General features: G+C 47.2%; 1 protein-coding gene across 3 annotated transcripts in view; it reads right to left on the reverse strand.

The window, feature by feature from the left end:
- ATAD2 (ATPase family AAA domain containing 2) overlaps positions 1–26,245 on the reverse strand; it is a 393,801-nt gene that overhangs the window by 290,501 nt on the left and 77,055 nt on the right. For all 3 annotated transcript variants that reach the window (XM_030218745.1, XM_030218753.1, XM_030218736.1), the window contains exon 5: positions 4,574–4,676. In XM_030218745.1, coding sequence (XP_030074605.1) covers positions 4,574–4,676 — 103 coding nt within the window. The remainder of the gene's footprint in view (positions 1–4,573; positions 4,677–26,245) is intronic.

Consider the following 26,245-nt stretch of genomic DNA (forward strand, 5'->3'; position numbering starts at 1 on the left):
AGCGGTTTCCCGCTGGTGTAGTTGGTCCACCAACTGCTCGACCTTCTCGCCAAAGATGTTATCCCCCCGGCAAGGGACATCCACCAGTCGTTGCTGGGTGCGGTTGTCCAGGTCAGAGGCACGCAGCCAGGAGAGTCTGCGCATCACTATACCTTGGGCCGCAGCTCGAGATGCCACATCACAGGTGTCATAGATACCCCTGGACAGGAACTTTCTGCACGCCTTCAGCTGCCTGACCACCTCCTGAAAAGGCCTAGACTGCTCCGGTGGGAGCTTGTCGACCAGGTCCACCAGTTGCTTCACATTGTTCCGTATGTGAATGCTCGTGTAGAGCTGGTACGACTGGATGCGGGTCACGAGCATGGAAGATTGGTAGGCCTTCCTCCAAAACGAGTCCAGAGTACGAGACACCCGCCCTGGGGGGCACCGAGGCGGTATCCTTTGAACTCCGTGCCCTCTTGAGAGCAGAGTCCACGACCGCCGAGTCATGAGGCAATTGGGGCCGCATCAACTCTGGGTCAGAGTGGATTCTGTATTGGGACTCCGCTTTCTTGGGGATGGTGGGGTTAGATAAGGGCTTCAGTCAGTTCCGAAGCAGTGTCTGAGGACATTGTGCAACGGCACCGTGGAAGACTCCCTAGGTGGTGATGGATAGTTGACGACCTCAAGCATCTCAGCCCTCGGCTCATCCACAGAGACCACGGGGAAGGGAATGCAAATCGACATATCCCCTAACGAAGGAGGCAAAGGAGAGGCTCTCGGGGTCGAGAGCTTCCTCTCCGGTGAAGGAGTGGGGTCGAAGGGAAGGCACTCAGACTCCTCTGAGGAGAAATATCTGGAGTCCTCCTCCTCCCCCCCACGAGGCCTCTTCCTCGGTGTCGGACATGAGCTCTTGCAGCTCACACCTGAACCGGGCCCGTCTCGACTGCGAGGAACCATGTCCTCGATGGTGGCATCAAGCGGTGGACTCCTGTGCCGGCGGGGATGAAGCTCCCTCCATCAACGTCGACGGGGATTCCACCTGCGTGGCTGTCGACACCAGTACAGCAAGCGGCGTCGGCGGCCTCTGCATCGGGCTAGAGCACGCCGGCGCCTCCATCAACGGCGCTGGGGACGTGCCGGCAAAGCCTGGCGCATCAGCCCTTCCAGAATCCCTGGAAGGATGGCTCAGAGGCACTCGTCAAGGCCCGCTGTCGGGAAAGGCAGGGGGGCCGGTGCCAGAAGCTGCTCGGGTCCAGGAGACGGTACCGAAGTACCCATGGACTGACGCAGCGACGCCTCTTCGACCGAGGGGGAACGCTCCTCTCGGCACTGCCGCTTCCTCGGCGTCGAGTCATCTCTCGAGGTGCCGGAGCTGGTAGTCCCGTGCGCGACCGATGACGGTGTTTTTTTACTCTTCTTTCGGTGTCCATCATCGGCGCTCGGTGGCAGAGATGAAGAGGAGGTAGAACCCCCCCCCCCCCGGCCTCGAGGGATCGGGTCTGACAGGGTTCGGTCCCGATGGCCCTGGGTAGAGGGAGTGGCCGGGGCAGACTGCCCGCGCGGTCGCTCACACCCACCGACGCCGGTGGTCCAGCAGGCCAACTGTGCCTGTGCTCCTGGGGTCGGTGCCGATTTCGTCGACATCAGTACCAAAGATCCGGCCGTCGACACCGATGCCGTCGACGGGCCGGCGCAAGTTCCAAAAAGACGTCCCGAAGAACTTACCGCGCCACCTGTGTCCGCCTCCGCAAGCCGAGACACAAGGTGCACGTCTTGGTATTATGCTCCGGCCAAAGGCACTGGAGGCACCAAGCATGGGTATCGGTTTGCGAGATCTGCCGGCCGCACCGACCACACTTTTTGAATCCGCTCGGGACCTTCGAGGACACTGACGGAAAAATTGTGTCGGCGAAGTCAAAGTCATTGATGGTGGCGGTGAAAAGCACACCCGAAAAAAGAAACGACCGCGCGGCCAGAAGGCCGCAACAAGGCACCCCCGCGGCTAAAGACGATGAGGGGACAAACTTTTTTTTTTTTTTTTTTTAACAGAAGAAATAAGGAAAAGAGGCGCGAACGCGCACGAAAAGAGGAGAAAAAAAAAAAAAAAAACTCGCGGCTAGGCCGCGATCCGGTTTCCGGGGCTGACAGAGAGAGAGAGAGAGAACAACACGTCTCTCTCCAGCACGGAATCGAAAAAAACTGAGCGGGAATGGTCGCGCACGGGCGGGAAGACAGCCGTGCATGCGTGGTGGGCGTGCCCTGCGTGCGGGACCGCCCGCGAAGTTTTTGTTCCGGTTGGTGGGGGCTGCCGTGGACGTCAACCCAGTCGTGAGAACAAGCAGCCTGCTTGTCCTCGGAGAAAAGACCTGTACGGTCCATCCAGTCTGCCCAACAAATTCGTTTTACATGATATATGATACTTTATATGTATACCAGAGTTTGATTTATCCTTGCCAGTCTCAGAGCACAGACCGTATAAGTCTGCCCAGCATTCTTCTTGTACTAAAAGTTCTGAAGCTAACTTCGAAGCCCCTTAAAATTTACACTCCAGCCCATCCTTATCTATTCAGTCATGATCAGGGTGTAGACCGTAGAAATCTGCCCAGCACTGGTTTTGCTTCCCAATTACCAGCGTTGCCATGTAACCTCCACTAAAACTCCGTGGATCCATTCCTTCTAAAGAGGATTCCTTTGTGTTTATCCCACACGTTTCAATTCCATTACCATTTTCATCTCCATCACCTCCCGCGGGAGGCCATTCTACGTATCTACCACCCTCTCCGTGAAAAAAATACTTCCTGACATTATTCCTTAGTCTGCCCCCCTTCAACCTCAATTCATGCCCTCTAGTTCTACCACCTTCCCTTTATGCCCTCTAGTTCTACCACCTTCCCTTGTCAGATGAAACCTTTTCTTACTCAATCCAATCTGGTCAAAATTGTTCATGCACTAGTAACTAGCAGACTTGATTATTGCAATTTGCTTTTTCATGGTTTGACAGGAATAAGTCTCAAGAGACTGCAGTTAATTCAGAATACAGCTACACAAATGAATGGCAATAAGTTTTGACCACATTACTCCTATACTGAAAGAATTACACTGGCTTCTGGTCTCTGCTAGAATATCTTTCAAGCTTATGCCTTGTTTTTAAGGCTTTTCGTATGGGTGTACCACAATCTGCTTCTGAAAATTGGCTCTTCAATAACGTTCAAGATCTTTACTACCTTTACAGAGTTATTTGTTGCAACTTCCATCTTAAAAGACGGTATATTGTCAGACTAGGAACTGGGCCTTTAGTTATGTGGGTCCATCCTTATGGAATTTTCTGTCTGATGTGAGTAGCAGTTTAAGTGTCTACTTCAGTTTTTCAAAAGCCTTAAAAACTTGGACGTTTCAAAATACCTTTGGTGATTTTTAGTTGCATCTTCTTCTGAAGATTTACTATGAATATTGGTAGGTGGGATTTAATTTCAGTTGTCTTACAGTTTAATATACTACGCTTTTTTATTAGCTATTGTAAGCCACTTTAAAACTTGTATGTAAGTCGGTATATCAAATTAGGCATATGAATCAGGAGTGCCCGGAATAGATACATCAAAGATACATCGAAAAGGCATACTCTAACGATCCAACCTAAATGCCTTAAACCCGCAACACAATAAGATACGAGTTCGTACTGGACATAACCTAACCCTTTTTCCTTATAACCCCAATGTGCCTCTCACACTTGATCATTACCCTGCCATTAATCTAACTTTGTATTTGTTCATACCGGTATTTGCAATCACCTCTACTGTACAATGTAAGCCACATTGAGCCTGTAAATAGGTGGGAAAATGTGGGATACAAATGTAACAAATAAAATAAAAAATTGTGGTGACCCTTGCCACGAGATTTTCCTGCCACTTCAGATCACCTGTTATCTATGCTATTACCAGTTTATAATTTGCCTTTGAGCTCTTAGCCCCTATTTTGTTAATAGGCCTTGCTAACAAAGACACCATAATCGTACAAATTTGTTCCTCCTTCAATCCCTCGCCCCCCCCCCCCCCAAATCTTTTGATGCCATGATGTGAATTTCCTGTTGACTTTCAGGATATGTCAGATTCCAGTCAGCCACTACTCCACTTTTCAGCTGCATAGACTACTTTCTAAGTTTGGGGGGGGGGGGGGGGGGGGGGGGAAGAGACCACAGGTTACCCATGAATGCTGCAACGGACATCCACACCTCAAACCAGGAGGAAGACAATCATGCAGCACTTAGAGCCCCAAGTTTCCAGGATTTAAGAAGGATCATCACTACAATGACCAGACTGACACTAATAGAAAGAAACTCAGAGGGGGGGGGGGGGGGGGGTGAGGTCACAGTGCCAGATCCCAGCCCTAGTTTCAGTTATTCTGAATCAGCATAGAATTTATCTACTCTGGTATCCTGGATAGGCTACTTTTGAAACAGGATAATACTGGGCCTTTGGTCTGACCAAAGTATCATCCTATGTAGGATAAAACTGCTTGATCAAACATGTATGCACATATTTCTTAAAGTCCCCAGAAACCCTTTAGCAGATGTAAATAGAAACTACAGATTTACTTCTTCGGTATCATTAAAGTCTCCTGGATCATCTAATTCCCTCATGCGGAGGCGGCGCATCTTCTTCATGTCATCCATTTTCTGCAGTACAGCTTCAGCAGTGCTTTAAAAAAAAAAAAAGTTTGAATTAACATAAGCATTACTACTAGAGGATATAGGGTCTCTCAATATCTACAACACAGGGTTCACAAATGTTCATTAATAGTACTTTAAGAGGTGACCAAAATAGGAAAACGACAGCCTAGTTATTTAAAGCTACAAACAAAGGCAGAAATTCACCAGCCAGATCACCTATTTAATATGCTTATTTTCTAGCTGATTTTCTAGTATGTTATTTGTATTTCTGCATTATATATTTTTCTAATTCCCTGCTAGACACTGCTCATTTGCACATAAATGGGGTAATATCCAACAGTACCAAATACCTTTTGGTGCTTAAAAAAAAAAAAAAAAAAAAAAAAGCTATGTTTTTCAGCCATGCATAAGACTTCCCATTCAGCTACCACCTGACAAGTTCTTTAGTCTAAAGCAAAACTTTGAGAAGGAGGTTGGCAATGATGTCCGATTTATCCTGCTCTATGGAGAGCTCTTGCTTCAGGTAAGCAATGTCATTCAAGTTTATTAAAATTCGATATACCACCCTTGAGTAAAATCTTTCAGTGGTTTACATTATAAAAATTAATAAGTAAGGAGAAAAAAGTGAGTAGGAAAAGACAGAAGAAAGGAGAAATGCTATAAATTATATAAGAAAGTTTTAAGAATAGAGCATGTTAAAAGCAGTGCATTTTTTTCTAGCAAAAAAAGGTGCCAGTACTCAAATGCTAGGCCACCCTTCAGGGGTGGGGTTATCACTGAGGGAGCCACTCCACAATAGCCAGGCACCCTGCAACCAGTCACAGAATCTATGACAAGGTAGAATTGGTGTACAGAGCCTGAGCTCTCATTAAAACTTGGGGTCCATGGGTCAATTTTAATAGACAATAGAAAAGGTGCCAGTACCCCAAAGTACCCCCCTCAAAAACCTCAAAAAAAGCCCTGGTTAAAAGTACTGGGGAATGCAGGATTTCCATTTATGACTGTAGCTTACATCAAAATATAGATGGTGGCTAGGTGCTGAGCTATCTTGGGGGGGGGGGGGGGGGGGGAGGTTTTAAGAGCACCAGTTCATAGGATCTTTCCAGATGTAGATAAAGACACAAGGCATTCTAGAGAATTGGACTGACAATGCTGAAAGCTCTACAACAAATGAATCAATCACATAAAGGAGGAATCCCATAGCTGAGGGCTGTTGGTTTGAGGGCAATCTATTAATATATGAAACACTAAATATTGTCCTTGCATGCTGGTAGTTTTAATTTTATAGATTTGATTCTACAGACACCTCAGCTTTTAGTTGTGGTCAGTATTAAAATTTAAAACTGAACAATGCAAAACATCCTGGAAATAAATCCAAAATATCCCAAACATACATTGGGCTTCTTAATGATGGATCATGACTATCAACTTTGAATACCATTTCTGGCACTAGTATCTCCCAAATCTTACTCAAGACCAAAGCAAAGAATTCATTTAATCTCTCAACTATGGCTTCTGTCTTCTCTGAGTGCTCCTTTTAGCCCTCAGACATCTAGCGGTCCAACCAATTCTTTTCCCAGCTTCTTGCTTTTAATACACTATACTAAAAAGTGTTTTTGAGTCCAATGCAATCTTTTTTTCAAAGTCCCTCTTTCCTTCCTTATCAGCGCTTTGCATTTGACTTGCCATTCCTTATGCTGTTTCTTATTTTCAATCGTGTCCTTCCATTTTCTGAAGTATTTTCTTTTACCTCTAATAGTTTCCTTCACCTCACTTTTTAACCATGCCCGCTTGTCAACCTTCCTCCTTTTTTAATACAAGGAATATTTGGCCTGGGCTTCTAGGATAGTATTTTTGAACAGCATCCATGCCTGATGTAAAATTTTGATCTTCGCAACTGCTCCTTTTAAGTTTCCCCCCCCCCCCCCCCCCCCCCCACTGTTCTCATAAGTACATAAGCATTGCCATACTGGGAAAGACCAAAGGTCCATCAAGCCCAGCATCCTGTTTCCAACAGTAGCCAATCTAGGTCACAAATACCTGGCAAGATCCCAAGAAAGTACAAAATATTTTATACTGCTTATCCCAGAAATAGTGGATTTCCCCCAAGTCCATTTAATATCTATGGACTTTTCCTTTAGGAAGCTATCCAAACCTTTTTAAAACTCCGCTAAGCTAACCGCCTTTACCACATTCTCTGGCAACGAATTCCAGAGTTTAATTACACGTTGAGTGAAGAAACATTTTCTCTGATTCGTTTTAAATTTACTACATTGTAGCTTCATCGCATGCCCCCAAGTCCTAGTATTTTTGGAAAGCATAAACAGACGATTCACATCTACCCGTTCAACTCCACTCATTATTTTATAGAACTCTATCATATCTCCCCTCAGTCGCCCTTTCTCCAAGCTGAAGCGCCCTAGCCGCTTTAGCCTTTCCTCATAGGGAAGTCGTCCCATCCCCTTTATCATTTTCGTCGCCCTTCTCTGCACCTTTTCTAATTCCACTATATCTTTTTTGAGGTGCGGCGACCAGAATTGAACACAATATTCGAGGTGCAGTCGCACCATGGAGCGATACAAAGGCATTATAACATCCTCAGTTTTGTTCTCCATTCCTTTCCTAATACCACCTAACATTCTATCTGCTTTCTTAGCAGCAGCAGCACACTGAGCAGAAGGTTTCAACGTTATCAACGACACTTGGATCCCTTTCTTGGTCCGTGAACTAACGTGGAACCTTGCATGATGTGGCTATAATTCAGGTTGCTCTTTCCCACATGCATCACTTTGCACTTGCTCACATTAAACGTCATCTGCCATTTAGACACCCAGTCTCGTAAGGTCCTCTTGTAATTTTTCACAATCCTCCCACAATTTAATGACTTTGAATAACTTAGTGTCATCAGCAAATTTAATTACCTCACTAGTTACTCCCATCTCTAGGTCATTTATAAATGTGTTAAAAAGCAGCGGGAACCCCACTAACTACCCTTCTCAATTGAGAACACAGACCACTTAACCCTACTTTCTGTTTTCTATCTTTTAACCAGTTTTTAATCCTCTGGAGTCTTTCATGAGGTACTTTGTCAAATGCCTTCTGAAAGCGAAGATACATACCTGTAGCAGGTTTTCTCCGAGGACAACAGGCTGATTGTTCTCACGACTGGGTGACGTCCACGGCAGCCTCATCCAACCGGAAGAGTTTCACAGCAAACTCAAAAACGTTTGTGGGGCACCCCCACCGCGCATACACGGCCGTCTTCCCACCCATGCGCGACCACTCCCGCTCAGTTAAATACAATAGCAAAGAAAAGAAATTACAACTCCAAAAGGGGAGGAGGGAGGGTAGGTAAGAACTATCAGACTGTCCTCGGAGAATATCTGCTACAGGTATGTATCTTTCGTTTTCTCAGAGGACAAGCAGGCTGCTTGTTCTCACGACTGGGGTATCCCTAGCTCCCAGACTCACTCAAAAACAACAAACAAGGTCAATTGGGCCTTGCAACAGCGAAGACATAACAAAAATTGACCTACGAAGAACAACTGAGAGTGCAGCCTGAACAGAATATAACTGGGCCTGGGGGGGGGGAGGGTGGAGTTGGATTCTAAACCCCGAACAGATTCTGCAGCACCGACTGTCGCGTCAGGTATCCTATTGAAGGCAGTAATGAGATGTGAATGTGTGGACTGATGACCACGTCGCAGCCTTGCAAATCTCCTCAATAGTGGCCGACTTCAAGTGGGCCACTGACGCCGCCATGGCTCTAACACTATGAGCCGTGACATGACCCTCCAGAGTCAGCCCAGCCTGGGCATAAGTGAAGGTAATGCAATCTGCTAGCCAATTGGAGATGGTGCGTTTCCAGACAGCGACTCCCTTCCTATTGGGGTCAAAAGAAACAAACATTTGGGCGGACTGTCTGTGGGGGCTTGTCCGCTCCAGGAAGAAGGCCAATGCTCTTTTGCAATCCAATATGTGCAACTGATGTTCAGCAGGGCGGGTATGTGGTCTGGGAAAGAATGTTGGCAAGACAATTGACTGGTTCAGATGGAACTCCGACACCACCTTTGGCAGGAACTTAAGGTGCATGTGGAAGACTACTCTGTTATGATGAAATTTGGTATAGGGCGCATGGGCTACCAAGGCTTGAAGCTCACTGACCCTACGAGCTGAAGTAACTGCCATCAAAAAAATGGCCTTCCTGGTCAAGTACTTCAGATGGCAAGAATCCAGTGGCTCAAAAGGAGCTTCCATCAGCTGGGTGAGGACGACATTGAGATCCCATGACACTGTAGGAGGCTTGACAGGGGGCTTTGATAAAAGCAAACCTCTCATGAATCGAACGACCAAAGGCTGTCCAGAGACAGGCTTACCCTCTACACAAAAATGGTAAGCACTAATCGCACTAAGATGGTTCCTTACTAAGTTGGTTTTGAGGCCAGACTCCGATGTGTAGAAGGTACTCAAGTAGGGTCTGTTTAGGACAAGAACGAGGATCTAAGGCCTTGCTTCACACTAGACGGCAAACATCCTCCACTTGAAAAACTAACTTCTTAGTGGAATCTTTCCTGGAAGCAAGACTCGGGAGACACCCTCAGAAAGAACCAAGGAGGCGAAATCTACGCCCTCAACATCCAGGCCATGAAGGCGAGAGACTGGAGGTTGGGATGTAGAAGCGCCCCCTCATTCTGAGTGATGAGGGTTGGAAAACATTCCAATCTCCACAGTTCTTCGGAAGACAACTCTAGAAGACAAGGGAACCAGATCTGACAGGGCCAAAAGGGCGCGATCAGAATCATGGTGCCCCGGTCTTGCTTGAGTTTCAGCAAAGTCTTCCCCACCAAAGGTATGGGAGGAGATGCGTATAGAAGGCCGGTCCCCCAATGCAGGAGGAAGGCATCCGACGCTAGCCTGTCGTGGGACTGGAGCCTGGAACAGAATTGAGGCAGCTTGTGGTTGGTCTGCGTGGCGAAAAGATCCACCGAGGGGGTGCCCCACTCCCGGTAGATCTTGCGTACCACACTCGAATTGAGTGACCACTCGTGAGGTTGCATAAGTCTGCTCAACCTGTCGGCCAGACAGTTGTTTACGCCTGCCAGGTATGTGGCCTGGAGGAGCATGCCGTGCCGGCAAGCCCAGTGTCACATCCCAGCGGCTTCCTGACACAAGGGGCGAGATCTGGTGCCCCCCTGCTTGTTGATGTAATATATCGCAACCTGATTGTCTGTCCGAATTTGGATAACTTGAAAGGGCAGCCGGATCTCAAAGCCTTGAGCGCGTTCCAGACCGCTCTCAACTCCAGGAGGTTGATCTGCAGACCTGATCCCTGGAGGGACCACAGTCCTTGAGTGTGAAGCCCATCGACATGGGATCCCCACCCAGGAGAGATGCATCCGTCAGTACTTTTTGTGGCTGAGGAATTTGGAAGGAACGTCCCAAGGTCAAATTGGACTGAGTTGTCCACCAGTGAAGGGAATTGCAGAAACTGGTGGGTAATCGGATTGCATCCTCTAGATTCCCTGTCGCCTGATACCACTGGGAAGCTAAGGTCCATTGAGCTGATCTCATGTGAAGACGAGCCATGGGAGTTACATGAACTGTAGAAGCCATATGGCCCAGGAGTCTCAACATCTGCCGAGCTGTGGTCTGCTGGGACGCTCTTGCCGAGAGGCGAGGGACAGAAGATTCTGCGCTCTCGCCTCGGGGAGATAGGCATGAGCCATCTGTAAATTCAGCAAAGCTCCAATGAATTCGAGTGACTGGACTAGGCGGAGATGGGACTTTGGGTAATTTAGCACAAACCCCAGTAGCTCCAGAAGTTGAATAGTCATCTGCAGGGGCTGAAGAGCTCCTGCCTCCGAGGTGCTCTTCACCAGCCAATCGTCGAGGTAAGGAAACACATGCACCCCCAAGCTTGCGCAGCAATGCTCCAATCACCACCAGGCATTTTGTGAAACACCATGGCGCAGAGGCGAGACCAAAGGGCAGCACACAATACTGGAAATGCTGTGTTCCCAGACAGAATCACAGATACTGTCTGTGAGCTGGAAGTATCGGGATGTGAGTATAAGCATCCTTTAAATCCAGGGAGCATAGCCAGTCGTTTTTCTGAATCAGGGGAAGAAGGGTGCCCATGGAAAGCATCCTGAACTTTTCTCGGACCAGATATTTGTTCTTGCCCCTTAGGACTAGGATGGGACGCATCCCCCCCGTTTTCTTTTCCACAAGGAAGTACCTGGAATAGAATCCCAGCCCTTCTTGCCCGGGTGGCAAGGGCTCGACCGCATTGGCGCTGAGAAGGGTGGAGAGTTCCTCTGCAAGTACCTGCCCGTGGTGGGAGCTAAAGGAGTGAGCTCCCGGTGGACAATTTGGCGGAATGGAGATCAAATTGAGGGCGTACCCGCACTGCACTATTTGGAGAACCCACCTTTGGTGAAAAAATTTTAACCTCCCTCTGACCGGTAGATCGTCCAGCACGGGCACTTTTATGGCGGCTATGCTCTCCCGGATCTAGTCAAAAGCCCGTCCCTTGCTTTTGCTGGGGCACTGCCGGGGCCTGCTTGGTCGCACGCTGTTGACGCGAACGAGCGTGCTGGGGCTGAGCCTGGGACGGCTGACGGGAAGGAGGATTGTACCCATGCTTAGGATAAGCGTAAGAAGCAGTCTTCTTTCCCCCGAAAAATCGTCTACCTGACGAGGTAGATGCTATAGGCGCCCGGTGGGAGATGTTGTCGAGGGCAGTTTCCCGCTGGTGAAGCTGTTCGACCAACTGCTCGACCTTCTCACCAAAAATATTATCCCCCCGGCGAAGCTGTTCGACCAACTGCTCGACCTTCTCACCAAAAATATTATCCCCCCCGGCAAGGAACATCCGCCAGCCGCTGCTGGATCCGATTGTCCAGGTCAGAGGCGCGCAGCCATGATAGTCTGCGCATCACTATACCTTGGGCAGCGGATCTAGATGCAACATCACAAGTGTCATAAATACCCCTGGACAGGACTGAGGAACCGAGTTCGATTCCCACTTCAGGCACAGGCAGCTCCTTGCGACTCTGGGCAAGTCACTTAACCCTCCATTGCCCCAGGTACAAATAAGTACCTGTATACAATATGCAAGCTGCATTGAGCCTGCCATGAGTGGGAAAGCGCGGGGTACAAATGTAACAAAAAAATAAAAAATAATTTGCAACACGCCTTCAGCTGCCTGACCACCTCCTGAAAAGGCCTGGACTGCTCCGGAGGAAGCTTGTCAACCAGGTCCACCAGTTGCTGCACATTGTTCCGCATGTGGATGCTCGTGTAGAGCTGGTAAGACTGGATCTTGGTCACGAGCATGGAGGAATGATAGGCCTTTCTCCCAAAAGAGTCCAGAGTGCGAGACACACGCCCCGGGGGCGCCGAGGCGGTATCCCTCAAACTCTTGGCTCTCTTGAGAGCAGAATCCACCACTGCAGAGTCGTATGGCAACTGAGTCCTCATCAACTCCGGGTCGCTATGGATCCTATACCGAGACTCTGCTTTCTTCGGGATGGTGGTGTTAGATAAGGGCTTCAGCCAGTTCCAAAGCAGTGTCTCCTTGAGGACATTGTGCAACGGTACCGTGGAAGACTTTCTAGGTGGTGATGGATAGTCGAGGACCTCGAGCATCTCGGTCCTTGGCTCATCCACAGTAACCACGGGGAAGGGAATGCTCACAGACATATCCCTAACAAAGGAGGCAAAGGAAAGGCTCTCTGGTGGCGAAAGCTTCCTTTCTAGTGAAGGAGTGGGATTGGAGGGAAGACCACAGGACTCCTCGGAAGAGAAATACCTAGGGTCCTCCTCCTCCTCCCCTCCCTCCCCAGGAGGCCTCCTCCTCGGTGTCTGACATGAGCTCCCTGACTTCAGTCCGAAACCGGGCCTGTCTCGACTCAGAGGAGCCAAGTCCTCGATGATGACGTCGAGAGGTGGACTCCCGCGCCGGCGAAGCGCCCTCCATCGACATCGGAGAGTCCACCTGAGTAGCGGCAGAGACCGATGCCGCAAGCGGTACCGGTGTCGGCGACCGCATCACAGGGCCAGAGCCAGCACCTCCGGCACCGGGAGAGACTAGCGCAGCAGCCCTTCCAGGATACCTGGAAGAATGGCCCGGAGGCACTCGTCCAGAGTCTCTGCCAGGAAAAGCTGAGGGGCCGGTGCAGGAGTCAGAGAGAATCTGCACGGGGCCAGGAGGCGGTACCGGACTGCCCGACGACCGACGCCATCAACACCTCCTTGATGGAGGGGGAGCGGTCCTCCCAGTGTCGACACTTCTCAGGGGCCGAGTCCCTGGACGCCCCGGAGCTCCCGGTACCATGAGAAGGGGGGCGACCGATGACGATGCTTCTTAGCTTGTTTCTTACGATGCATGTCATCGGCGCTCCGCGGTACCAACAAGGAGATCATGGAATCCACACGCCTCCTCGGGGTCGGGTCCGAAAAGGGTCAGTCCTGATGGGCCTGCACAGCAGGAACTGTCGAGGCAGGTGGAGGCCAGCAAAAGGTGGTCGTCGGGCCTGTGGTACCTGCTCTCCTGAGGTCGATGCCATATCTGGTGCCGAAGTCGACGCCTCTGGTACCGATGCTGTCGACGTCGAAGAGCCGGGCCAAGTTCCAAAAAGACGATCCCGCTGAGCTTGTCTCGCCACCTGTGTCTGCTTTTTTAAGCTAAGACACAATTTACACGCTTTAGGATTATGCTCAGGCCTGAGGCACTGAAGGCACCAAGTGTGGGTGTTGGAAAGCGAGGTTGTCCGGCCGCACCGACCACACATTTTGAAGCCACTGGGAATCCTCGATGTCATCAACGGAAAAATCGCAGCAGTGAGGTCAAAATCGTTGATAGTGGTGGCGAAAAGGGCCACAAAAAGGGAAAAACGCGAATGCGCGGCCAAAAGGGCCGCGACGGCGGTGAAAGAAAACAAGGTGGCCAAAAACTACGAGGAACAGAGTTTTATTTTTTTTTTAACTTTTAAGAAAAGAAAGCGCGAACGGCGCCACGAAACAAAGAAAAAGTGATAAAATCACCAAAACCGGTTTCCGAGGGCTGAGGGAAGAGGGACAGAATGCAGTCTCTCTCCAACCACGGAAAACGAAAAACTTGAGCAGGAGCAGTCGCGCACGGGCGGGAAGACGCCACGCATGCGTGGTGGGTGTGCCCCGCGCGCAGGACCTCCCACAAGACATTTTTGCGTTTGCTCTGAAACTCTTCCGGTTGGAGGGGGCTGCCGTGGACGTCATCCAGTCGTGAGAACAAGCAGCCTGCTTGTCCTCTGAGAAAATCCAGATACACAATAATCAACCGGCTCACCTTTATCCACATGTTTGTTCACCCCTTCAAAGAAATGTAGTAGATTTGGTAACCATGCACTTTTGAATGTCTGTCGGCCTTCCCCCAGGTTCTAGTTTAAAATCTGCTCTTTTTAAAGGCTGATGCCAGCAGCCTGGTCCCACTTTAGTTAAGATGGAGCCCATCATTTCAGAATAGACCCCCCCCCCCCCTCCTCAGAATGTTGCCCAGTTCCTTACAATCTAAAACCCTCTTCCCTACACCATCACCTCAATCCATGCAATGAGACTCCGTAGTTCTGCTTGTCTCTTGGGCCCTGCACGTGGAACGGTGAGCACTTTGGAAAATGCTATCATATTAGTTCTAAATTTAAGCTACTTAAGAACCTAAATTTGGCTTCCAGAACCTCTCTCCCAAATTTTCCTATGTCATTAGTACCCACATGTATCAAGACAGCCAGCTCCTCCCTAGCACTATCTAAAATCCTATCTAGACGATGTGTGAGGTCCGCCACCTTCGCACCAGGCAGGCAAATCACCAGGGGACCCTCATGTCCACCAGTCACCCAGCTATCTACATGCCTAATCGAATCACCAACTAGAAAAGCCATCCTTTTTTTATTTTATTTATGCATTTTCAAAATTACATTCATATTATAAAATGTTAGAAATTTAGAATTGAAAACAAACAAAAAAAAAAAATAGAATATCCCCCCCCCCCCAGGGGTTAAGACAATCAATTTGACCACAATATTTGGGACAAGATACAGGAAAAATAAAATGATGAAAAAGAAAAAAAATCATCATCAAATCAGAGAGGAGAAACACAGTAAACTCGCTAGTGGTCTTTACAGCACATTCTATGTGAGAGTTCAGGTTTGAACATCAGCCTTTTCTTTAGTTAACATATATTCCTGCATTTTCTTCGGATCAAGTAATTTATCTTATTTATAGATATTAAACATCTGCAAGGAAATTTTAATACATAAGTACCACCCAAAGCAAGTATTCTAGGCTTTAAAGCCATGAATTCTCGCCTTCTTTTTTGTGTGCCTTTATTTAAATCAGGAAATATTTGAATCCTGTCACCGAAGAATTTCTCATTTATATGTTTAAAGTATAATCAAAAAATATTGTTCCTGTCTGACTCCAACTACTACTAATGTTGTTCGTTGCGTTATCACTTCCAAAGAGCTCTCTAGAAATTCAGTAATATGAAGTTCAGGTTGAGGTTCCAATTCTCGAGTTTTAATTCCCATGATGTATTGAGCTCTAACAATAGGAGGAAAACCCTCCCTTGAAATTGTTAGAACTTCTTCAAAGTATTTCTTCAGCATATCAATTGCAGGAATTAAAGACGCTTTAGGAAAATTAATAAATCTTAAATTGTTCTCTCTCCCTTGGTTGTCAAGATATTCTAGTTTTCTAACCAGAATATCCCTGTCCTTAATCACTGTTCCTGTTAGGCTTTATAGATTCTTAATTTCTCCATTTAATAGTTCTATTTTCCCTTCACTTGCTTACACTCTTCTAGTCAAGAACTCCTGAGATTAAAGGGATATTTCTTTAGAGTTTGTTACCTGGATTAGGTTGGTGTTCAAGGCCTGAATCACATCCCACAATGTCTCCATTGTGACTACCGCTGGTTTTATGACTCCACCGGCTCCCCAAGATGGAGCTTCCTTATCTAAGGGAGAAGTCAGGCCACTCACCATTGACCTCTACAACGATGGATTTTCAGGGGTTGATGTGGCGGCAGGGCCTCCTCCAGTTACACTGAGATTTGACTCGTTGGACGGCGTTTCATGTTGCATCCCCGCCGACAGCAAGCTGCTTCCGGGTCACGGAGGAACTGTAAGCGTGGGCGGGCTCAACGAAGCCGCCTCAGTGCTGCGATCCGACAGCGAGCGATCGGGTCTATCCAACACGGGTTTCTGCTGTTCCAGCTTTTGAACACCGAAATTCTCCAGCATCAGCTAAGAACGGGACCCTCGGGATTGGAGGAGGTCTGTGTCCCAATTTTGCCCCTTCCTCTTACCCATAGTATTGCTAGGGCAAGAGTTATTCCTCGACAACATTTGTTGTGACTCAGGAGCTCAATTGCAGACAACCTTTCTGGTCACCATCTTGTCCCTCAAAAGCCATCCTAACCTTTCCCTCTTGAGCAGAAGCTCCTTGATACGAGAGGATATTGCATCCCCTGGTGGGCTGGTCCTGGTTACAGGATTACTTCCAGCTGCAGCAGGGTGATGCTCTCCTTTTAGAAGACCTCCCTCCTCCAAGGCAGCACAGGGGTTACCAGACTGGAGATGAGACATCTGTACAACATCCCTGTAGGTCTCCTCTATGTACCGCTGTCTCCCTCAGCTCCTCCAAGTCTGCTACTCTAGACTCAAGAGAACAGACTCGTTCTCTGAGAGCTAGGAGCTCTTTTCATCGAGCACACACATATAAACTCTCACCAACTGGGAGATAATCATACATGTGACAGTGCAAAAGACTGTACAGCACCCCTCTCGCTGCTGGACTGCTGTCTGAATCTTAGTAAAATAGAGTTGTTTGGTGGGGTAAGGAGGGAATGAGGCCTGAACTAGGCCCTGAAATGCCTTCTAGCGTCTTATCTGTTAATGCCATGGCATTAAATTCAAGTTCTAAAAACTATGGGGAAAAGGGTATGGAGACTAGTTAATAAAGCTACCTTTTTTTTTTTAATTCTGTTTATTAATATCCTACAATTCCTCATGTAAACCCAATCTTTAAGTTACCATGCACAGAACAAAATGTCACTTACCCAGAGAAATACCCTCTTCTCTCAGAAGGAAAGTTAAGTGGGACCTTTCCTTTCTATATGTTTGTATTCTAAGGAGACTGCTTCAGACAAACCCTTTGAAGCTAGCCCAGTAATCAGATTGCCCTTAGTAACCTTTGCAAATATTCTACTTCCTCACACCTTATTGCCTAATTCAGGTCAGTAGCAGTGCTACCTCTCCAGCAGAAAACAGAAAATAGCTTTCTTTTAGGATAGTTTGAGCCTTTTCAATATTCTTGGCTGTTATGTTTCTACCTCAATTCCCTCCTACCTCCCTCTCTCCTAGGCTGCCAGCAGCTCTCCCCTCCCTGTTTACCAGTTATTTGCAGTAAGTCTTCACCCTGCAGTGGCAAACGCTGCTTGGGCCTGCACAGGGCCTTTACATCAAACAAATGCCCCCTTCTGAAAGCAAGAAGTTGCTTCAGAAGGGGCGGGTATGGGTCAGAAGGAAAGGCCCAATGCAGGCCAAGGTAGTTTTTCCAATAACCTGCCGCTGCAGGGTAAAGATTACTGCAAACAAGGTAAACCGGGAGGGGAGGAAAGAGCCACCAGTGGTCCAGGAGCAGAGGAAGAGATGCCAGACCAGGCGGGTGGACGGGGAGGAAGAAACGGAGGGCAGTTCATTTTTAAACCACAAATAGGTGGGAAAATGTGGGATACAAATGCAACAAATAAAATAAAATAAATAAATTAATTTTTATCATGTTAATATTGATTAATGTGCAGCCCAACTAAAGAGGTTAGGGCTCTTCAGCTTGGAAAAGACGGCTGAGGGGAGACATGATTGAGGTCTACAAAATCCTGAGTAGTGTAGAACAAGAAGCGAATCAATTTTTTACTCTTTCAAGAAGTACGACTAGAGGACAGTCGAAGTTACATGGAAATACATTTAAAACAAATAGCAAATAGTTAGGCTCTGGAGATCTTTGCAAGAGAATGTGGTTACAATGGTTAATGTATCTGGGTTACATGTTCCTGGAGGAAAGTCCATAGTCTGCAATTGAGACAGACATAGGGAAGCCACTGCTTGCCCTGGCATGGTAGCATGGAATGTTCCTACTAACTGAGTTTCTGACAGGTACTTGTGACCTGAATTGGCCAGTGTTGGAAACAGGATAGCAGACTAGATGGACCGATGATCTGACCCAGAATGGTTATGTTAAAATAGCAACTTGTATAATAACCTAAACAGAGAAACGGATTGAGAGGAGTATGATACAGGAGTGAGGGTGAGTTTCTGAATTCACCTGCTGTGATTAAAGGAAAGAAAATTATCAGGCAAGACCATTTTTCCTTGTCATCAGAAGTAGATGAATCCAGAAACTTGTTGGACGTAGCAAAGCAGTATTCAAAACAGGACAGGAATCAGAAACCCATGGAGAGTTCCAACACTCCAAAAGAATGATTCTGACTGAGCTGAAACATACATGCAATAATGCTTGAAAAAGGCATACAATGGGGATTGTGTAGCCGATCCGCAGATTTCATCCCGAGAATAAGCACAAGATTATCAAGATTTCAAAACAGCTTGGGTAGAATGATGGAGAGAAGCTGGAGGTTGTTTCCACAGACAGAATACAAGTTGAAAATAATAGACTCTTTAATCTGACACGCAACAGTTGCCTTTGAGGCTGCAATCCCTGATTTGCACCCACAAGCAGAACGAAAAGCATCTCCAGTACCTTCAGGTCACCAATGAATTTCATCGATAAGAAGCACTCAAACGGTGAGAAAATGCAGCAAATTATGTTTCAAACATTTTTTATTGATAATAAACACATATCACAACCATAGTCAGGGGTACACAAAGTGTTGCCCCAAATACTTCCAATCTTACAAAACAGTGATAATGTCCATCATCAAACTTTGAACATTTTCTCCCCTCCTCCCTCCCACCCACCCCATGTATCTCCCAGCCGAGCCTTGTGTTCTTATAGGCTCAGTTGGTGTCCCCCCCCCCCCCCCCAAAGACAAGGAAGCTTAATCACCACTCTACATCAGACAGAAACTATAGGTCCAAATATAACCTTCTCTCTAACATGTCAAATTCAAGAGCAGACTACGGCCTCGCGGGCTCAACGTATCTATATACCCTTTCCAGATTTGCATAAAGGCTTTTTTCTTCTTTGGGGATCCCCGCGCCTCTCTAGCTTCCCATGTGGCTAGCAAATGAACTCGATTCCTCCATTGCCAGTAGGCCGGGGAGTCCGGGGCAACCCAATGTTGTAATATAGTTTTCTTAGCTACTAAGCATAAAGTCCTTACCCCCTTATCTTTCATCCGAAATGCTGATTATGTATCTAAAACATAGTGGTCCCAAGTTCCCCCTATTACTCCTCCCACTATTGTGGCCATATATGTCTGAATTCGGCCCCAAAAGGCTCTGGCCTTTGGACAGCCCCAAAAGGCATGATACAATGTATGTACTGTAGCGTTACATTTAGTACATCTATCATTATTTCTGGGGTTTATATGTGCGAGTTGTTGTCTGGAGAAATAGGCTCTCATGACTCCTCGGTATCCGCATTCCCTCAGCCTCTCATCTACCATAAGGGCTGGAATGCTTCTCAAAGTAGCTCCTACATCCCAATTCCCTAGCTTCTCCCCTGATTCTCTTTCCCACTGTTTGATGGACTGAAAATTCTTGGGCATTGAGATTAGTGTTAATGCCCTGTGTAGAGCCGACACTGTCACCCCAGTAATCTCCAGTTTTTGGAAAAAACCACACACTTTCTCCTCCACTTTCAGCTGCAGAGCTGGCTGATCCAAACTTAGAATATAATGTTTAATCTGGGCGTATGCAAACCTATCCCCCCAATGTGCACCTAGGCTATTTTGTACCACCTCAAATTCCACCATCTTCCCTTCCCCATCCAACATATGTTCCACCCTTGAGATTCCTTGAGCCTCCCACCTAAGAAATGCCACATCCTCCCGGCCTGGATCGAAGTTCAAATTTCCCCTTATAGATAATAATCCAGAAACTGTGTTGTATCCATAGTCCCGTCTAGTATTAATCCTTTCCTTCCTTTTACTTGAGCCCCATCTACTGCAATGTCCCACTGTATCTCTTTTAGTGCATCCAGCTCCCCTGCCTCTCCCCTCATCCCTCCCTGTCCTTCTCCCCTCCCTCCCCTTCCCCCTACCCACCTGCTCCCTCCCTTCCCCCTTATCCCTCCCCCTCCCTCTCTTGGACGTTCCCTGAAAGGGAATCATCACATATGGACGCCCCCCCCCCCGACCTCTGTCCCCCGGTTCTCTGTGCGCTTCTTTCCGTTTGAACCAATGGTCCCTCCTCCCTCCCATTGTGCCTCTTCTGTGTCTCCTTATAGCAAGGGGAGTGGGGAGACAGTAGCGGTAACAGTTTAATATTGTAGCATGCACAGCTGGTCTTATAACCGGCTCATATCCACACACATTCCTTACTTACAATCCTCCCGCTCAACCCATACTCCCGACATCCAACTACATCACTCTCTGTTAAACTTCTATAAACAACTGTGGCAACGTCCACTATTAGTCCTTCCTATATCAAATTTACCGGTAATTACCAGACATAAGTGTCAATATATTCCATGTTGTCTCCTTCCAATGTCTCATAGTAGGCTTCTGCCCCTTCTCAGTCCGGTGAATCTCTGCTCAGGTTGCTCCTCTCTTCCTGTTCCATCTCATCCACGAACTCCTTTGCTTCTTCTGCCTTTTCAAAAGTGCGGGTGGTGCCCTCGTGCGTTATCTTTAAAATCGCTGGGTACATCAAGGTGAAGCGTTTCTTCATTGCAAATAATTTGGATCAAATTGGCGAGAAAGCTTTCCTTTTTTCCCACCACTCCCACCGAATAGTCCTGAAAATAGATAATCAGTTTGTTTTCAAAGTTAGGTTTTTCTCTCCTCGTGAGGCTTGTAAAATCCATTGCTTATGGGCAAAGTTTTAACACCTTCAAGATGACCACTCGAGGTCGGGAGTCGGTATCTCTGCACGTTCCCAAGCGATGTGCCCTCTCCACCCTTAGAGGACCTAGATCAGGAGGAAATCGCACTTGCTCCTTTAGCTGATGTTCCAGGGCTGATGTTAGGTCCATGCCCCCCAGCTTTTCAGGGAGGCCCACTAATCGGAGGTTGTTTCTATGGGACCTGTTCTCCAGGTCCTCTATCTTTTGTTCCAAGGTCTCTACCGTACGTAAAAGCGCATTCTGTGTCTCCTCCACTTCCGTTACCCGGTTCTCCACCTCGCCTGTTCTTGTCTGGAAGGCTAAACACTCGTGTGTGAAGTCCTCCATTCTCATCTGTAATTTTTCCAGTTTCGTATCAATTGATGTAAGGCGCCGTTCTAATAGGTCTTCTAGAACTGCGGTCATCTCCATTATTTCTGAGATCCAGGTCGAAGCAACTGACGGGCCCGCGCTGCTGGGTGAGGCGGCCATCTTGGCATCTGTTGTCTTTTGGCGCAGCTTATCTTTCTGCGTGTTTTAGACGGCATCTCCCCTCGCCATCACTCTGATAATCTCGTGTCCGCATTCAGCTCCGGTTCCCCTTCCAGGAATGGACTACAGCGGGACAGAATCGCGTTTCAATTCGCGTGGGGGAGAGGTCAGAGCCAGAGAAGCGTTCAGGTGCTACCGCTCTCCAGCATGGCATCACGTGATCTCGAAAATGCAGCAATTAAAGGGCTTCCCCAAGTCTTCTTTGCGAAAAGACAGAAGAAATAATGGTTGGGTTCATGTGAAAAGTAACCAACTTAGGTAGAAGGAACAGAAGTTATTGCTACAAGACAGACTTCTTGAAGGATCTACTTAAGGGGGTTCAAAAGGAGCTTTCTGCAGAGACCCAAGCACTAACTTAAGATTCCACTCAGGGTAAAGATAGAAGAGGGAGGCTTAAGGACAATTGACTTTGAACCCACATCAGGATGTGCTGCTAGAGTGAAATTCATAAGTCAACTTAGATAACATGCTAAGGCTGCTACTTGAACTGTAAGTTATATGCAAGACCCTTTGTAAAGCCCTCCTGTAAGGCAGCTAAAATTTTAAGTATGGAAGAATGAACAGGGAGATACAGCTCTTTCTGATCAAACTCTGCAAACCCATGCATAAACTGAAGAAGAGCCTTGGATTGGACTCTGCACAAGTGATGACGAGGGATTCGAAATGACTTGCCCATCTTGAGATGAATTAGACCAACATACGAAGGCCTTCTGGGCCAGTCTGGGACTAAGAATTAAGCCCTGATGAAGGATTCTGTTGAGTACTCTTCCTATTGGCCACGGGGGAAGAGAGAACAACTGTCTCTGACAGGGTTAGAGGAGAGCACCTAGTCCCTCCAAAACATACTCTTCTGCTGAAGAAAAATCAGAGTGTCCATCTGTTTGATCAGACTGAAGACGTCCATTGAAAGCTCCCATCCCCCTGGATCCAGGGAGTTCCTGCTTAGGCAGTCTGCCTATACATTCAACATTTCCACAAAGTGTGCTACTGAAATTCAGAGCAAATTCTTTTCTGCCCATTGAACAGTCAAGACTGTTGCTATTTGAGTACTTCAAGTGCCTCATGACATTTATATAAGCTGACTGGGGGTGGGGGGGGGGTTGTCACGTGATGAGCTGCGAGCAGTAGACGTGGATCAAGCTGCTCTCGAGTTCCCATGCTTGCATCAGCCAAAATTTCTTTTATTACTCACTTCCTCAGGATATCAATTGCAGAAATAAGCAGCAGAGTCCTCTACGGAGTAATATATGGTTTCAGTGGTAACTGGGATGTTGAGGCGAGGCACTAAAATTGAAAGAGAAGCCGCGAGATGCTGAATCCAAAATGGCAGATCCAATCAGTATGGGCCCACGTTCAAGGACCATCAACTTGCACAGATCACAATGGCAATGGGAGCTGCGTTGGAGACTAGATTTGAGAAACCTTCTAGCCAATTAACAAAATAGATCATTCCTGGAGAATACCACAAAATGAATCATAGAGCTAGAGAAAGAATGTCTGAGCTGGAAAATTCAACCCTTGCAACATAGTAACATAGTAGATACGGCAGAAAAAGGCCTGCATGGTCCATCCAGTCTGCCCAACTAGATAAACTCATATGTGTATACCTTACCTTGATTGTACCTGCCTTTTTCAGGGCACAGACCGTACAAGTCTGCCCAGCAGTATTTCCCGCCTCCCAACCACCAGTCCCGCCTCCCATCACCGGCTCTGGCACAGACCGTATAAGTCGGCCCTCCACTATCCTCGCCTCCCAACCACCAACCTCTCTTTCCCCACCTGCTCAGCCACCCAATTTTGGCTAAGCTTCTGAGGATCCATTCCTACTGCACAGGATTCCTCATGTGGCTACGGTGGTGGATTTGGAATGCACCATAAGGAAGAAAGCAACAAAAGTAGATTTAGAAAACTGCTCCTGTCCTCACAACTTGCGGATAGTGGGCCTAACGGAACACCTGAGTGGAGCTTGGAAACACAACTGAACAATGGCTCTCTAAGGAATTCGCCATTACGGACACAGTTTGGGTCCCTTCTGCATAGAGTGGGATCATCGGCTGGGGCGTCCTCAAGAAGGGAGACAGAAGCCACGAGTGGTCGTAATAAAAATCCACAATTATGTTCATAAACAGGCGATAATGCAAGGCTACAAACTTTAAATGTGATACCCCGACATATGGGGGCAAACTTTTTAAACTTTTCCAAAATTACTCATTAACGGTACAGGAACGTCCGAGGATCTTCACACCCATTTGTGCTAAACTATATGAAAAAGTCTGCTTCGTGCAACTATACCCAGCAATCCTTAAAGTTCATGTGCAAGGCAAGTGGGTATCTTATGACTCCGTACCAGCAGCCCAGGAAGGCTTAAATACTTTAGCAGAATAAGGACGCATGGCAAATATTTTGCGGCACTTATATTCTCTGAAGAACTCGCTCAGTATGTTTCCCCTGATTTAGCCAGGACTGCTGAAGAGCACTTTGAAATAGAATGCTTTCTGAAGGTGTCGACAGTATGGTACTGAACTGTTAGTACCTTGTTTGGTGTATCACACTAATATAGGATTGCTTTAGAATGGGGAGCAGGTAGGGAAGTATGCCTTTGCAACATGGCTTGGTCTCTCACCTCACCATCATGGAAGGCTGGGGAGGTGCAAGGACCCTATGCATTTGAGTGACTTCCATCGTTGCCACTGCTAGGTGGTGATAATGGGGTGTGTGTTGGGGGGGGGGGGGGGAAGAAGGGGATTGAAAGGGTATGAGAGGAAGGGAGGGAAATTTTTTTGGAGTGCACAGACTTGTTCAATTTGAATAACACAATTGGGTATAGGCTTGGGTAAAGGAAAAGATTATTTGTGGGTTGCCTCCCCCTACTGTTTATTAACAGTCATAACAATTTACTCTTCTGGCTGTGGTGAAGGCTAGACACCACAGCTATCAAGCAATGAGATGCATGAGAGAGTGGATTATATTTCAAATAGAGAAGCATGCCAGACAGACTAATAACCTGGAATATAGGAGGCATCACTTCTCCTATTAAGTGGAAAAAGTCGTATCTGCGCTTAAATGGCAGAAGGCAAATATAGTCTGCCTGCAGGAACCTCACCGACAGTGAACACCAGAAGCTTAAAAGACACTGGGTGGGAAAAGTACATTTTGCTTAATCAGGGGGGAGAAGAGGGGGAGTAGCCATATTGAATCATAAACACCTAGGGCATGTACATCTGAAGTTCTACTAAGGATAGACAAGGGAGATTTTTACTTCTTAAACTGTGGTTACAAGGTAGAGAATATATTTACTTACACTTTATGGCCTCACCCCCTATGACAACACTTTCTACATTCTCTCCCTATGACAACACTATCATGGCACAATTGTTGACTCATCAAGATAAAGCCATAATAGTATGGGGGACATGATTATTATTGCAGATTCTGATTGTACAGGTGTCTGGAGGGGAATAGTGTTGAGACCCAGGAACGAGATTCTCTTAGCTTTCAGCACCTCGTATTCATTGGTCAATTGCCTGGAGGCTGATGACTATACACATAGGTCTCACGTCACAACTTGACTATGTTCTATTGTCATCCACTCTGTTCTAACCGAAGAGCAAAGATTGGAATGAAGGTAAAGCAAAGATACTTACCTGTAGCAGGTATTCTCTGAGGACAGCAGGCTGATTATTCTCGCAGTTGGATCGATGATCCGCGTCAGCCTGGGAATCGGAATAACGCATAGCAAAATGAAAAATGTTTTGCTAGAGCCTTCTGGCGCGCATGCAGCACCGCACATGCGGAAAGTGCCTTCCCGCCTGTTGCACGACCACACTCCTCAGTTAAGTCCAAAAGCATAAAGAAGTAAATGAACTCCAAGGGGAGGTGGTTGGGTTTGTGAGAATAATCAGCCTGCAGTCCTCAGAGAATACCTGCTACAGGTAAGTACCATCACTTTGTCAAAGACAAGCAGGCTGCATTATTCTCACAGATGGGGTATCCCTAGCATCCAGGCTCACCCAAAACAACAAACATTGGGCCTGAAACTATATACAAGCTAGCTGAGAGTGCAGACTGGAACAGAATACTACTACTACTATTTAACATTTCTAGAGCGCTACAAAGTGTACGCAGCGCTGTACAAAACAGAAGAAAGACAGTCCCTGCTCAAAGAGCTTACAATCTAATAGACAAAAAGTAAAGCATTTAAATTTAAAATATTTAAGCAGTCAAGCACAAGAGAACAGTCACAGAAGACTGAAGATGTTGAAGGGTGGTCAGTGTGATTAGGTGTAACACTGGTTGGAGTAGTGGGAGAGGTGATAGAAGAATAGAAATGGGTGAGGGTAAAGTAATGAGTGGGTTGATAGGGAGGTTATATAAGACATGTCACTCTAGGGGTGGGTGGGTAGAGGGGTAGGGTGGGCGGGATTAGTCCTAAAGCAGGAGAAGGTATTCTCTGCAGCCTACTGTGAGATGGAAAATGCTCTCTGAAGCTGCTGCTATAAGTTGTTAGTTTTCTCTCCCTGAAAGAGATCCAAGCCACTTCAAACAGATTCTGCAGCATCGACTGGCCAAACAGACTGTCGCGTGGGGTGTCCTGCTCAAGGCAGTAGGTGATGTGAATATGTGGACTGAAGACCACGTTGCAGCCTTGCAAATCTCTTCAATGGAGGCTGACTTCAAGTGAGCCACTGATGCAGCCATGGCTCTGACATTATGAGTCGTGACATGGCCCTCTAGGGTCTGCCCAGCCTTGGCTTAAGTGAAGGAAATGCAATCTGCTAGCCAATTGAAGATGGTGCATTTACAGATGGCGACTCCCCTCCTGTTGGGATCAAAAACAACAAAACTCGGCAGACTGTCTGAAGGGCTTCGTCTGCTCCACGTAAAAGGTCAATGCTATCTTGTAGTCCAGGTTTGTAAGCTGCTTTCGCCAGGGTGGGCATGAGGACAGGGAAAAAAAAAGTTGGCAGGACAATCGACTGGTTCATATGGAACTCCAAC

The sequence above is a fragment of the Microcaecilia unicolor genome, chromosome 1, assembly GCF_901765095.1.
Source record: "Microcaecilia unicolor chromosome 1, aMicUni1.1, whole genome shotgun sequence".
NCBI classification, from domain to species: Eukaryota; Metazoa; Chordata; class Amphibia; order Gymnophiona; family Siphonopidae; genus Microcaecilia; species Microcaecilia unicolor.